General features: G+C 42.5%; 1 protein-coding gene across 1 annotated transcript; it reads left to right on the top strand.

The window, feature by feature from the left end:
* The first annotated feature begins 294 nt into the window (after window positions 1–294).
* Window positions 295–11567, top strand: shisa2a (shisa family member 2a). The gene is made up of 2 exons (XM_085999016.1): window positions 295–1080; window positions 10179–11567. Exons 1-2 carry the CDS (start codon window positions 792–794, stop codon window positions 10706–10708), a joined length of 819 nt encoding a protein of 272 aa, XP_085855142.1. The 5' UTR covers window positions 295–791; the 3' UTR covers window positions 10709–11567.
* Window positions 11568–12056: the final 489 nt, after the last annotated feature.

Here is a 12056-nt window from a genome sequence, read left to right as displayed (position 1 = left end):
TTTCCAATTTTTACTTTAAATATCAGATGGGCTTTAAACTTAACCACATCAACTGGTGGGCACCACAAACTCTCCTAATTTTTGAAAAAAAGTAGCTTTTACATCTTCCAGAAACAAGCCTTTCAATTGAACGCCACTATATATTTTAAATTTAGCGCTTAATATTATACATATTCAAATAATGGTGTTAAATGCGCGATCTATCTATCGTGAATAAAAGCCAATCTCCTGTATATGGTAACAAGTTGTGGGTGTTACCCAAGAGGCGGAGAACAAATCCTTAAAGGCGTAACTTGGTTGGTATTTTAAATCAGGATTGGTGGAGCAAGCACAGCCTATTAGGACCCACTTGCCAGAGTTTAAGAGAAAGAATTTTTTTTAACAACAGACTGTGAATCAAAAGGGAATGGAAGGTGGGCAACAGCGTATTTGTGTTTCAGTACTTGAAAACTGCACGCTGGCGACTTTTATTCATATTTTATCAAAGTGTTTTTTGCCCTATCTTTGGCATTGTTTCTTGCTTGCAGATGGAAAATTCGTTGTCACCCCGGCTAAAAGTTTAGTAGTCGAGCGCCGTGAACAGAGCCATTTAACACTGAGAAATTAACACTCCTGCACTCCGCCACTCATTGTCCGCAGATTGAGATCCAGGGAATCGATTGAAGAAAAATAACGCGCTCAGGACTTCAAGGGAACTGGGATTTTATTTATTCTTTATTTCCTTTTAAATCAATCCGCTTTTTGGATTTTAATCTGTGAACCCCACCGTTCTCCTTGTGCCAGTTTTAGCCATGGGGACTGCTCAGTTTGGGACACTGCTTCTTTTCTTGGCTAACTGGCTGCTGGGTGTTCAGGCTGCCTCGGGAGAGTACTGCCACGGCTGGTCTGACAGTAACGGCAGCTGGCACCCGGGGTTCCAGTGTCCCGAGAGATACGATGGTCAGGAGGCCACCTTGTGCTGCGGGTCGTGTGGTCTCAGGTACTGTTGCTCTCTGCTGGACAACCGACTGGACCAGGGCGTCTGCAGCAACGATAACAACGTGCACCAGGAGCCGGACTCCCACAGCAAGTCGGCATCAGGTAGGGGCACACTTAATATAAATTCTACCTTAAGCACCTTCATTGACCTCTTCCAATCTACAAAAAAATGCACCAAATTTTGCGATCCCTCCCTCCTCTCGAATAGAGGAAAAGAGCAACTTAAAAAAATCTTTCTGGTGCTAAAATACAATCTTGTAATAGACATTCTACAGGACTTTTCTAATTTATTAACATAACATATGGCATCTACACTAGGTCAGGTACAGTAAAGGGTCCAATCTTGGAATATGTATGCTAACTTGTATATATGTATGTTCCTAAGCCAGAAGGTCCCAGATTTGATCCCCAGTCTGTGCTTAGTTAGCTGATTTTAGTTGCTCCTTACAATTGGTCGTAATTCCCTTGGGCTGAGGAGGGAAAGAAATCAGCCACGTTTCCCACTCCTGATTTATATACAACATAATATTTTACAGCACAGAAGGAGACCGCTCAGCCCTGCTTTTCCCCCACACTACTTCCTGTCAAAAGCTGTTATGGAGTTTGCTTAAACCACTGTTTCTGTGAGATGATTCCAGGTCTTAACAGCCCCATGTGTGTAAAGAAAATTTCTCCTAAACTGGTATCAGAGGGCTGTCAGGGTCTGTGAAACTGTACTCTATCAAGGGTCAACACCATTTGGATTTTTTAATAAATATATATATATTCCTCTTCGCATGGACTGGTTGGGCCGAATGGCCTGTTTCTGTGCCGTATATCTTGTGTACTGTTAACTCTGTTGCTGGGGTGTGGCTCCATGGCAGTCCTTCAATTAGCCATTTTTCAGGTGTGAACCTTGGCAATGAGTGTTGGAAGGCTATACAACAGGAGAATATTACAGCCAAATATAGCATCCTGTTCTCACCTGACAGCCACATGTAGATAATGGTCAGGATTTGGAATCCTGGCCGATTTTTCCCTTGCTTAATAGAAGGGCACTGTAGCCAACATTCGAGCCCCAACTATCACCCTGGGAAAGATCAGCTAATTCAGTGCAACCAGGGATCGAGCCTAGGACCGTCTGGTCTGTGGCTTGGAAATGGTGATTTTACTCTGATCTATAAAGAGAGCTAAACTAACTTTTAAAAATGTAATTTTAAGTACATGAATTCTTTGAGAATTCTGCTTTTTTTATATGCTTTTAGCAATGCAGAATCATAGAAGTTATAGCACAGGAGATCATTCGGCCAATCATGCCTGTCCCAATGGTAGCTCTTCAACTGGTATTATCTACTCCAGTCCCTTTCCCTGTATCCTTTTATATTCTTCCTTCCCAATACTTATCCAATCCTGCAACAGAGTTAACATTACATGTTATAGTTTGTGCCTCAGTAGTCATTTGTAATAAAGCATTCCATGTTGAAATAACCGTGTAAACCCCCCCTCTGCGAAAGAAAATCTTCAAACTTCCGACTTCTATTGAGAATCCTCAAATCTATGCTCCCTTGTTACCAATGCAGCAACCAGTGGAAACTATCTTTCACCATTTACAGTATCCTCTTAAAACCTTTCAGAATTTTGAAAAGCTCTTTGATTTTCCTCTTAACCTTCTCTGTTCTAATGAAAAAAACCAATTCTTTCTTCATAACTATAACCTTTCATTCAAATGGTATAATTCTAGTGAATCTTAACGAACCTTTTCCATAGCTCTAACATAGTGATTCAATGTTGTTTTTCTACCGTTATTGATATTAAAATAATATGTGCTTAATATATAGCTTAAATGACAAAAAATATTAAGCAGCCTGCTACCAGTGTTGCCAAAATATTTAAGAAGTGCTGGAGTAAGTATACAGAGTGTGTTTGTGCATGTGTATATATATATCCTTATATGAATAACTTCCATTGACCAAGTTGCTGACCAGCACACTCCCCTAGTCACAAAACAAACTCTCTTTCTGCCAAGTGGAGATTACGTTAGAAGAAAAAAAATTAGGCTGCTGGAGGCCCTAAAAGTATGTTTATAATTGCTGACAGAGGCTAGTTATAATGTTCTATGACTATTTGACCCGATGGGGTAATTTTAAAGTAACTCATCAGGCCCACAGTCCGTTTTACACTCCATCGTGATTTGGCTCTCCATAAACGGTAAAATCAGTCTGGGTGTAAAACAAGTGGCCAGCATGATCCCGTCCGTTTCCTTCCGGGCAGGTTGCGTTAAAATTACCCCCATGTTTTAAAAGTATTGTTTAAAAACAGTTCTGCATTGCAGTATTCAGTGCTGACTCTATAAATTCCATTATTGAAGGTGCAGTTTTTACATAGTAGGTGTGGAAGTGCTTATCAAACAGAACTTGCCCACCAATTTTCTCCCCTCTGTTGCTGGGTTCAATCTATAGATGCCGGCTGTCCTTCACTACCTCACTCACTTGGCCATTTTTCATGTGTGATCCCCGACAGTGAGTACTAGTAAGCTATTTGATTGGTGCAGGGGGGTGGGGGGTCGCATCCAACCCTGATCCTGTCATCACATGACGTCCACAACTCCACATGTACCAGCAGAAGTCACTGGATACAGAGAGGTGACAATAATGATAATACCCCTACTGTGGCCCTGACTGAGATTAACTAACACAACAGAGACTACAGATCCAATCTGGAATCTTCTTGGTCTATAAGTTTCAATTCAAATTGGGTGGTGTACTTACCAATTGAAGCATCAGGTGGAATTGTTTTATGTCTGGTGTACAATTTAGTCATTGAGCTTTCAACAGTTGTAGACAACTACAAAAATGCACTTACTCACCAATAACCTGCTCACCGATGCTCAGTTTGGGTTCCATCAAGACCATTTGGCTGCAGACCTCATTACAGCCTTGGTCCAAACATGGACATGAGCTGAATTAAGAGGTGTGGTGAGAGTTACCGCCCTTGACAGTGAGGCACCAAGGAGCCCCAGTAAAATTTAAGTCAAAGGGTGTAAGGGGGAAACTCTCCAGTGGCTGGAGTCATACCTGGCACAAAGGAAGATGGTTGTGATTGTTGAAGCCCAATCATCTCGGCAGCAGGACATTGCTGCAGGAGCTCTTCAGGGCAGTGTCCTCGGCCCAACTGTATTCAGTTGATTCATCAATTACATTCCCTCCATCATAAGGTCAGAAGTGGGGTTGTTCGCTGATGACTGCACAGTGTTTAGCTCCATTTGGAATTCCTCATGTAATGAAGCAGTCCATGCCTGCACAACATCCAGGATTGGACACATAAGTGGCAAGTAACATTCGCGCCTCACAAATACCAGCAAATGACCACCTCCAACAAGAGAGAGCAGTACGCCCCCACAGCGTTCAATGGCATTACCATCACCAAGTCCCACAACATCAACATCCTGGAGGTCACCATTGACCAGAAACTTAACTGGACCAGCCTCATAAACACTGGCTAATAGAGCAGGTCAAAGGCTGGGTATTCTGTGGCGAGTGGCTCACCAGCTGACTCTCCAAAGCCCCTCCACTATCTAAAGGCCCAAGTCAGGAGTGTGATGGAATACTCTCCACTTGTTGCAGCTGCACCCATCCAAACAACATTCAAGAAGCAAGAAGTTCAACATCATCCAAGACAAAGCAGTCCACTTGATCGGCACCTCATCCACTAGTCTAAACGTCTACCTCCTCCACCACCGGCATACTGTGGCTGCACTGTATACTATCTACAGGAAGTACTGCAGCAATTTGCCAAGGCTTCTTTGGCAGTACCTCCCAAATCCGCAACCTCTACCACCTAGAAGTGCAAGGGCAGCAGATGCACGAGAATACCAGCACTTTCAAGTCACACATCATTCTAACTTGGACATATATCGCCGTTCCTTCATTATTGCTGGTTCAAAATCCAGGAACTCCCTACCTAACAGCATTGTGGGAGCACTTTCACTGCACTGACTGCAGCGGTTCAAGAAGGCGGCCCACCACCACCTTCTCAGGATAACTAGGGATGAGCAATAAATGATGACCTTGCCAGCAATGCCCATATCCCAAGAATGAATAAAAACATATTGAGCCCAGGGGACCAATTTTGGTCTTTTTTAAAAATAGGAGCAAGAGTAGGCCATACCTCCCCTCGCGCCTGCTCCGCCATTCAATAAGATCATGGCTGATCATCGACCTCAACTCCACTTTCCTGCCCGATCTCCATATCCCTTGATTCCCGTAGAGTCCAAAAGTCTATCTATCTCAGCCTTGAATATACTCTATCTGCCACCTTACTGCCCACTCACTTAGTCTATCTATATCCCTTTGCAGACTCTGTGTTCTCCTCACAGCTTACTGTCCTACCTAGCTTTGTATCATCAGCAAACTTGGATACATTACACTCGGTCCCTTCATCTAGGCCATTAATATAGATTGTAAATAGCTGAGGCCCCAGCACTGATCCTTGCGGCGCCCCACTAGTTATAGCCTGCCAACCTGAAAAAGACCCGTTTATCCCTACTCTGTTTTCTGTCCGTTAACCAATCCTCTATCCATGCTACTATATTACCCCCAACCCCATGAGCCCTAATCTTGTGTAATAACCTTTTTATGTGGCACCTTATTGCATGCCTTTTGGAAATCCAAATATGCAGCATCCACTGGTTCCCCTTTATCTACCCTGCTAGTTACATCCTCAAAAAACTCTAATAAATTTGTCAAACACGAATTCCTTTTCATAAAACCATGTTGACTCTGCCTAATCATGTTATGATTTTCTAAGTGCCATGAAACCACTTCCTTAACAATGGATTCCAGCATTTCCCCAATAACTGATGTCAGGCTAACTGGCCTGTAGTTCCCTGTTTTCTCTCTCCCTCCTTTTTTGAATAGCGGTGTTACATTTGCTACCTTCCAATCCACTGGGACCATTCTAGAATCTAAGGAATTTTGGAAGATCAAAACCAACGCATCCATTATCTCTTCAGCCACCTCTTTTAGAACCCGAGGACGTAGGCCGTCGGGTCCAGGAGATTTGTTGGCTTTTAGTCCCATTAGTTTCTCTAGTACTTTTTCTCTACTTTATATTAATTACGTTCAGTTCCTCACCCTCATTAGACCCTTGGTTCCCCACCATTTTTGGTATGCTTTTTGTGTCTTCTACTGTGAAGACAGATACAAAATATTTGTTTAACGTTTCTGCCATTTCCTTGTTCCCCATAATAATTTCTCCTGTCTCAGCCTCTAAGGGACCAATGTTTACTTTTGCTACTCTTTTCCTTTTTACATACTTGTAGAAGCTCTTACAATCTGTTTTTATATTTCTTGCTAGTTTTCTCATTCTATTTTTTCCCTTTTTATCAATTTTTTGGTCATCCTTTGCTGGTTTCTGAAACTCTCCCAATCCTCAGGCTTACTACTATTCTTCGCAACATTATAAGCTTCTTCTTTCAATCTAATGCTATCCTTAACTTCTTCAGTTAGCTACGGATAGATCAGTTTTCCCGTGTAGTTTTTGTTTCTCAATGGAATATATCTCTGTTGAGAATTATGAAATATTTCTTTAAATGCTAGCCACTGCTTATCTACTGCCATACCTTTTTAATCTATTTTTCCAATCTACCTTGGCCAACTCGCCGCTCATACCTGTGGGCTTTATTTAAGTTTAAGACTCTAGTTTTGGACTTAGGCTAGTCACTCTCAAACTTAATGTGAAATTCTATCATATGATCACTTTGCCCCAGAGGATCCTTTACTATGAGATTGCTAATTAACCCTGTCTCATTACACAATACAAGATCTAAAATAGCCTGTTCCCTGGTTGGTTTGATGACGTATTGTTCTAGGAAACTGTCCTGAATGCATTGCATGAACTCGTCCTCCAGACTACCTTTGCCAATTTGATTTGTCCCATCTATATGAGGATTAAAATCCCCCACGATTATTGCATTGCCTTTGTTACAAGCTCCTACTATTTCTTGATTAATATTCTGTCCAATGGTATAGCTACTGTTAGGGGGCCTATATACTACTCCTACCAGTGTTTTCTGCCCCTTGTTATTCCTTATCTCCAGCCATACTGATTCTACTTCCTGATCTTCCGAGCCGAGATCCTTTCTCTCTACCATCCTTATGTCATCCTTTATTGTCAGGGCTACTCCTCCTCCTTTTCCATTCTGCCTGTCTTTTCAAAACGTCAAGTACCCTGGAACATTTAGTTCCCAACCTTGGCCCTGGAACATTTAGTTCCCAACCTTGGTCACCTTGCAACCATGTCTCTGTAATGGCCATTAGATCAAACCCATTTATCTCTATTTGTGCCACTAGTTCATCTATCTTGTTACGAATGTTTCATGCATTCAGATAAAGAGCCTATAATTTAAATTTTTTACCATTATTCCCTGCTTTGACCTTATTCTCTGCAGCCTTGCTACCGTTAAACTCTCTGGGGGTGAAATTGGGTTTGCGACCTTGCGCTGCCCTGACATCAACTCCTGCCATACTCGCCGGGAGTTTTGTGGCGGCACTACGGCGTTGCACTCCGATCTCCTTCACCCGGAGATCATGACTTCATGGCCCCGGTAGCACCCCGGACCTGAAATTGACTTTCTCACTCTGCAGCAGTGCCGGTCAAAAACACTGACAGCTGCAGCAGGCAAGGGAGCGAAGGAGCCTTTGAACGCGGCAGCACTGCATGGCCCAGTCTGCAGCGCTGCTGAAGTCTCTGCCCCACTCTCCAACGTTAGTGTCCTAAGAAGGAAGTGGAGTGCTTGATTTAGCGCTCCACTTCCCTCTTGGGGTGTTAAAACTCATTTTCGCGGTCGTGGGCGCTAAAGTTAGTACTTGGACAATGTTAACGCCCCCAAAATGGTTGATCCCGAACTTTTCCCCCTCTGTCCCTTCCTGTCACACTCTGCTTATTTTTTACCTAAATCGCTACACTGCTCTACTGCCTTGACCTTTCTCTTTAGATTTCTAAATTCCCCCTTACCTGACCCCCTCCCCCGCCCCCACACACTTTTAGTTTAAAATCCTAGTTATTTGATTCGCCAGGACACGAGTCCCAGCCCGGTTTAAGTGGAGCCCGTCTCGACGGAACAGCTCCCTCTTTCCCCAGTACTGGTGCTAGTGCCCCATGAATTGAAACCCCTTCTTCCCACACCACTCTTTGAGCCACGCATTTAATTCTCTGATCTGCTTGACTCTATGCCAATTTGTGCGTGGCTCAGGTACCCCTGAAATCCTGCAAATTAATATAGACCCTAGCTCCTCAAACTCCCTCAGCAGAACCTCATTCTTAGTTTTACCTACGTCATTGATTCCTACATGGACCACGACAACTGGATCCTCCCCCTTCCACTCCAAGTTCTTTTCCAGCCGTGAGGAGATATCCTTAACCCTGGCACCGGACAGGCAATACTGCCTTCGGGACTCTCTTTCATGGCTGCAGAGAACAGTATCTATCCCTCTGACTATACTGTCCCCTACCACTACCACATTCCTTCTCTTTTCCACCCCCCCCCCCCCCCCACTTGGATGGTCCCCTGTACCACGGTGCCGTGGTCAGCCTGCCCATCCGCCCTGCAGTCCTTGTTCTCATCCATACAGTCAGCAAGTACCTCGTACCTGTTGGACAAGGTCAAGGGCTGAGGCTCCTCCATCACTACATCCTGGGTACCCATACCTGCCTGACTTGCAGTCGCACCCTCCTGTCCCTGACCACTGACAAACTGTTATGCTGCAAAAATTGGTGCAGATGGAGTGTAATGGAACATGAAATTCGACGCAGATCAGTACTGACTAATTACTGCCTATTATTTGTCCAGTTGAAGTTTCTAGTTAGCATTTGAGCAGGTGGCTAAAGCTGGCATCCAAAACTGTCAAGAGCTTCATTAAAATATATAGAACTATAATTTGCTGTCAAAATAGCGGTGAGGCTAATGGTGCTTGCCATTATTTATGTGCAAATGCTAAAGTAACTTCAGGCGAGGGCAGATGTGCGGTTAAACATGGAAATTCAAAAGTTGCTGTTCGAGATGCACCTCTGCCATTGGCTTTGTGAAAATGACATCTCGGTGGTGGTCCCATTCATTGAACGGCATGATATTGCCATATTTGCGCAGTCGATACGAACTAAACTTACCACAGACAGTTAAATCTTGTCCATTTCACTCTACGTACCCTTTTAACGATATGATAAGTGTTAATTACTGCTGTCAACCTCTCTGGCACTGAAAATTAACTATAACAATTGTGATTTCTCATTCCTTCAGGTTTTAACTGTTGTTGGAGATTTTACAAATGTCAAATTTAAATTTTTTTTAAAAAATGTTCTCTCAATCCAATCTTTCTTTCCCTCTATTTCTCTTTCTGTACCTGATTTGACATTGAATTCACTCATTCTAACTTACATTTCCTTTTCAGTCCCTGTGTGTTAATTTCACAATCTTTCAATCTGGTTAAGAAGATACACAGTTGCTTTCCCTGTTCACTTGGGTCCCAGATGCCCAGTTTCCCTCGCTGCAATGTTATCAGATCGCACTTTCAGCAAATCCCCACGTAAAAAAAATTCAAAGCCTAAATGTGCAAGGGGAAAGTCTAACTAACGGCAGATGCTGTTCGATGCTCTGCCACAGAAAATTCTGGCCCATTAAAGGTGACAGAAGAACATGGATACAATTTCCTGAATTGTGAGCATTCAGGACTTCAGAACATAGTTAAAAGCAGAGTCCCATCACATGACTATGCAAAGTGCTAATTTACCTTTCCCACTTCTAATAGTCTCCACTGTGGAGAAGTAAGACTATGTAGGAAAATGTATTTGCATCTTATTAGTAGTCATTACAAAAAAGTTGCAGTATTTTGTAAATCATAAGTAAAACTGGGAAATTGTTTAATAGTAATGACATTTAAAATGTTTATCATTATTATTTAATTACTTCATGTGCTTAAAAATGTATTCACAAAAAACACGACTGACCCCTTAAAGGGGCCTTACTATTACCAACCTCCTTTTAAAAACTTGGTTTTCACCTAGGTCTCAGTATAGGTTTTCCACACAACTGAACTGCACCAAGTTGAAATGTAAAAAAGCCTTTCGGTGTTTGTACCGCTGCTTTAAAGGCTTGATTTTTACTATAGCAGAATATCTGATACTGTGCCTAATGATAACACTTGTTCTTCTTGTTCCCTTTGCAGTTCCTATGTATTTGCCATTCCTTATCGTTGGTTCCATATTTGTAGCCTTCATCATAGTTGGTTCATTCATTGCGGTTTGCTGCTGCAGATGCTTGAAACCCAAGCCAGAGGAGAACCAGCAGGATGCCCCCACCCAGAGTCGTTTGCTGGAGCCCATTCCTCCGACTGGTATCAGAACCCCCTCCCGCCACTCTACCTCCAGCACCACAACTACTTCCACAAGGAGCTCCATGGGACGGCAGAACAACATCTGTTCCATGGGCACAGATGCTATCAACCTCTACATGAACATGCCTACAAATTTCCCAGTCATGGGCTGCCACCAAGCTCAACAGTTTCTACCTTCTCAATCCACAGGAAATCCTTTCCTACCAGCACAATATCTTAGCTATGGGATTCCACCAGATCATACACTAGTAATGGCTCCTGCATATGTGGACAGACCAGGATATGGGCAACAACCTAATAATCCTTATTCACATGGGGCATTAAATGGTGACCAGCTGATGTACCCTGCAGTGACTCTGTAAGATTCATCCACACAATGACCATATCTAGTCTTTATGGAACATCTGACATGTTCTCGTGTCTCAATAGAAAGTGTATTATTTAGTCAAATCCAATAATTTAAAAATGACTATGTAATATTTCTTCCTTTTATTTTAATGTTACTGCATTATGTCAACTTTTAGTGCTAAATCCTTCAATCCTCTCTCACTGGAATAACTGAATCACTACATCTTGTTCACCTCCATGCCATTTTGTTAAAATTCATCAATTTGCTAATATTACTAGAAAAGTCATTGAGAGTATAAAGTAGGGGATCCCACTTTGTGCTCACAGTGGATTTTACTAAAATTAGTAAATAGAGGAATTTCACCCCCCCTCAATGGTTCTTTCAGTTCTTCTGGTAAGTCTGATCAACACCCAATACCTCTCGCCTTTGATTGCTCTACCTTTAGTCCTTCTTCATTAATCAACATTCTTCATCTTATTTGTGAAAGCAGTCTTTTCTGTAATGTATTGGACATCGGGTCCTCTGGCTGAGTGCACTCTGCGTAGCACAAAACTGTACAGAGAAGTCCCAGATTCAGTTCAGTGTGCTAAGTTGGGGTTCTACAATTGGTGTTGACTGAGCTCTGACATACCATTTGGAATATAGGTTTGCAAGTATGCAGAAGGATCTGTAAATATGTTTTTGTATATTGTGTGAAAATTATTTTTCTGTGAGAAGTCCCTTTTTTATATTTTTGCTTCCAGACAGGAGTGCTTTTTTAACAGTTAATCAGGTCCCTTTGCTCCAAATGTATTATATGATTTCTGTAAAGGGCAATTATGTTTTGTACATTTTCTCAGGATGTAAATAAAAATGTGAGCAACTTGCATTGATATAGCCTCATTCGCATAATGAAAAGTCACAAGGTGCTCTATCGGAGGAGCATGGACACCCAGCAGGTTGTAGGAGAGAGGTTAGGGACCAGAAGCAGCCAAAAGGTTAACATTCAAGGGGCCCTTGAAGGAGGGTAAAGAAGTGGCAAAATAAGAGATTTTGGGGGCAAGTTCCAGAGTGGAGTGGCGTATGGCTAAAAGCTCTGCCATCAATGGTGGACTGCAGGAAGAGGAGTGGGGTGGGGTAACCTATGATCAACAGAAGTTAGAAGAGTGGTGGGTGGGAATGTGTGACTGAAGGTGGAAACTAGTTGAGTGTTTAATTATTTGGGTTGGCTACATCTGTTCTGTACTTTTGCTAAATTATCTGGTGTAGGATGACAGAAATGCCTGCCACAGATGTTCTGTCTCAAGTGTTGAATGGTGCCGTGTTGTATGAATAAATTAGTGAATCAGAATTCCAAATGCTTACAAAAACTGTTGGCATCT

This window comes from Somniosus microcephalus, chromosome 1 (assembly GCF_052327205.1).
Source record: "Somniosus microcephalus isolate GS21.2 chromosome 1, FLI_Smic_1.0, whole genome shotgun sequence".
NCBI classification, from domain to species: domain Eukaryota; kingdom Metazoa; phylum Chordata; class Chondrichthyes; order Squaliformes; family Somniosidae; genus Somniosus; species Somniosus microcephalus.
Note: the sequence above shows the minus strand (reverse complement) of the source record. Positions and strands in the feature narration are given on the sequence as shown.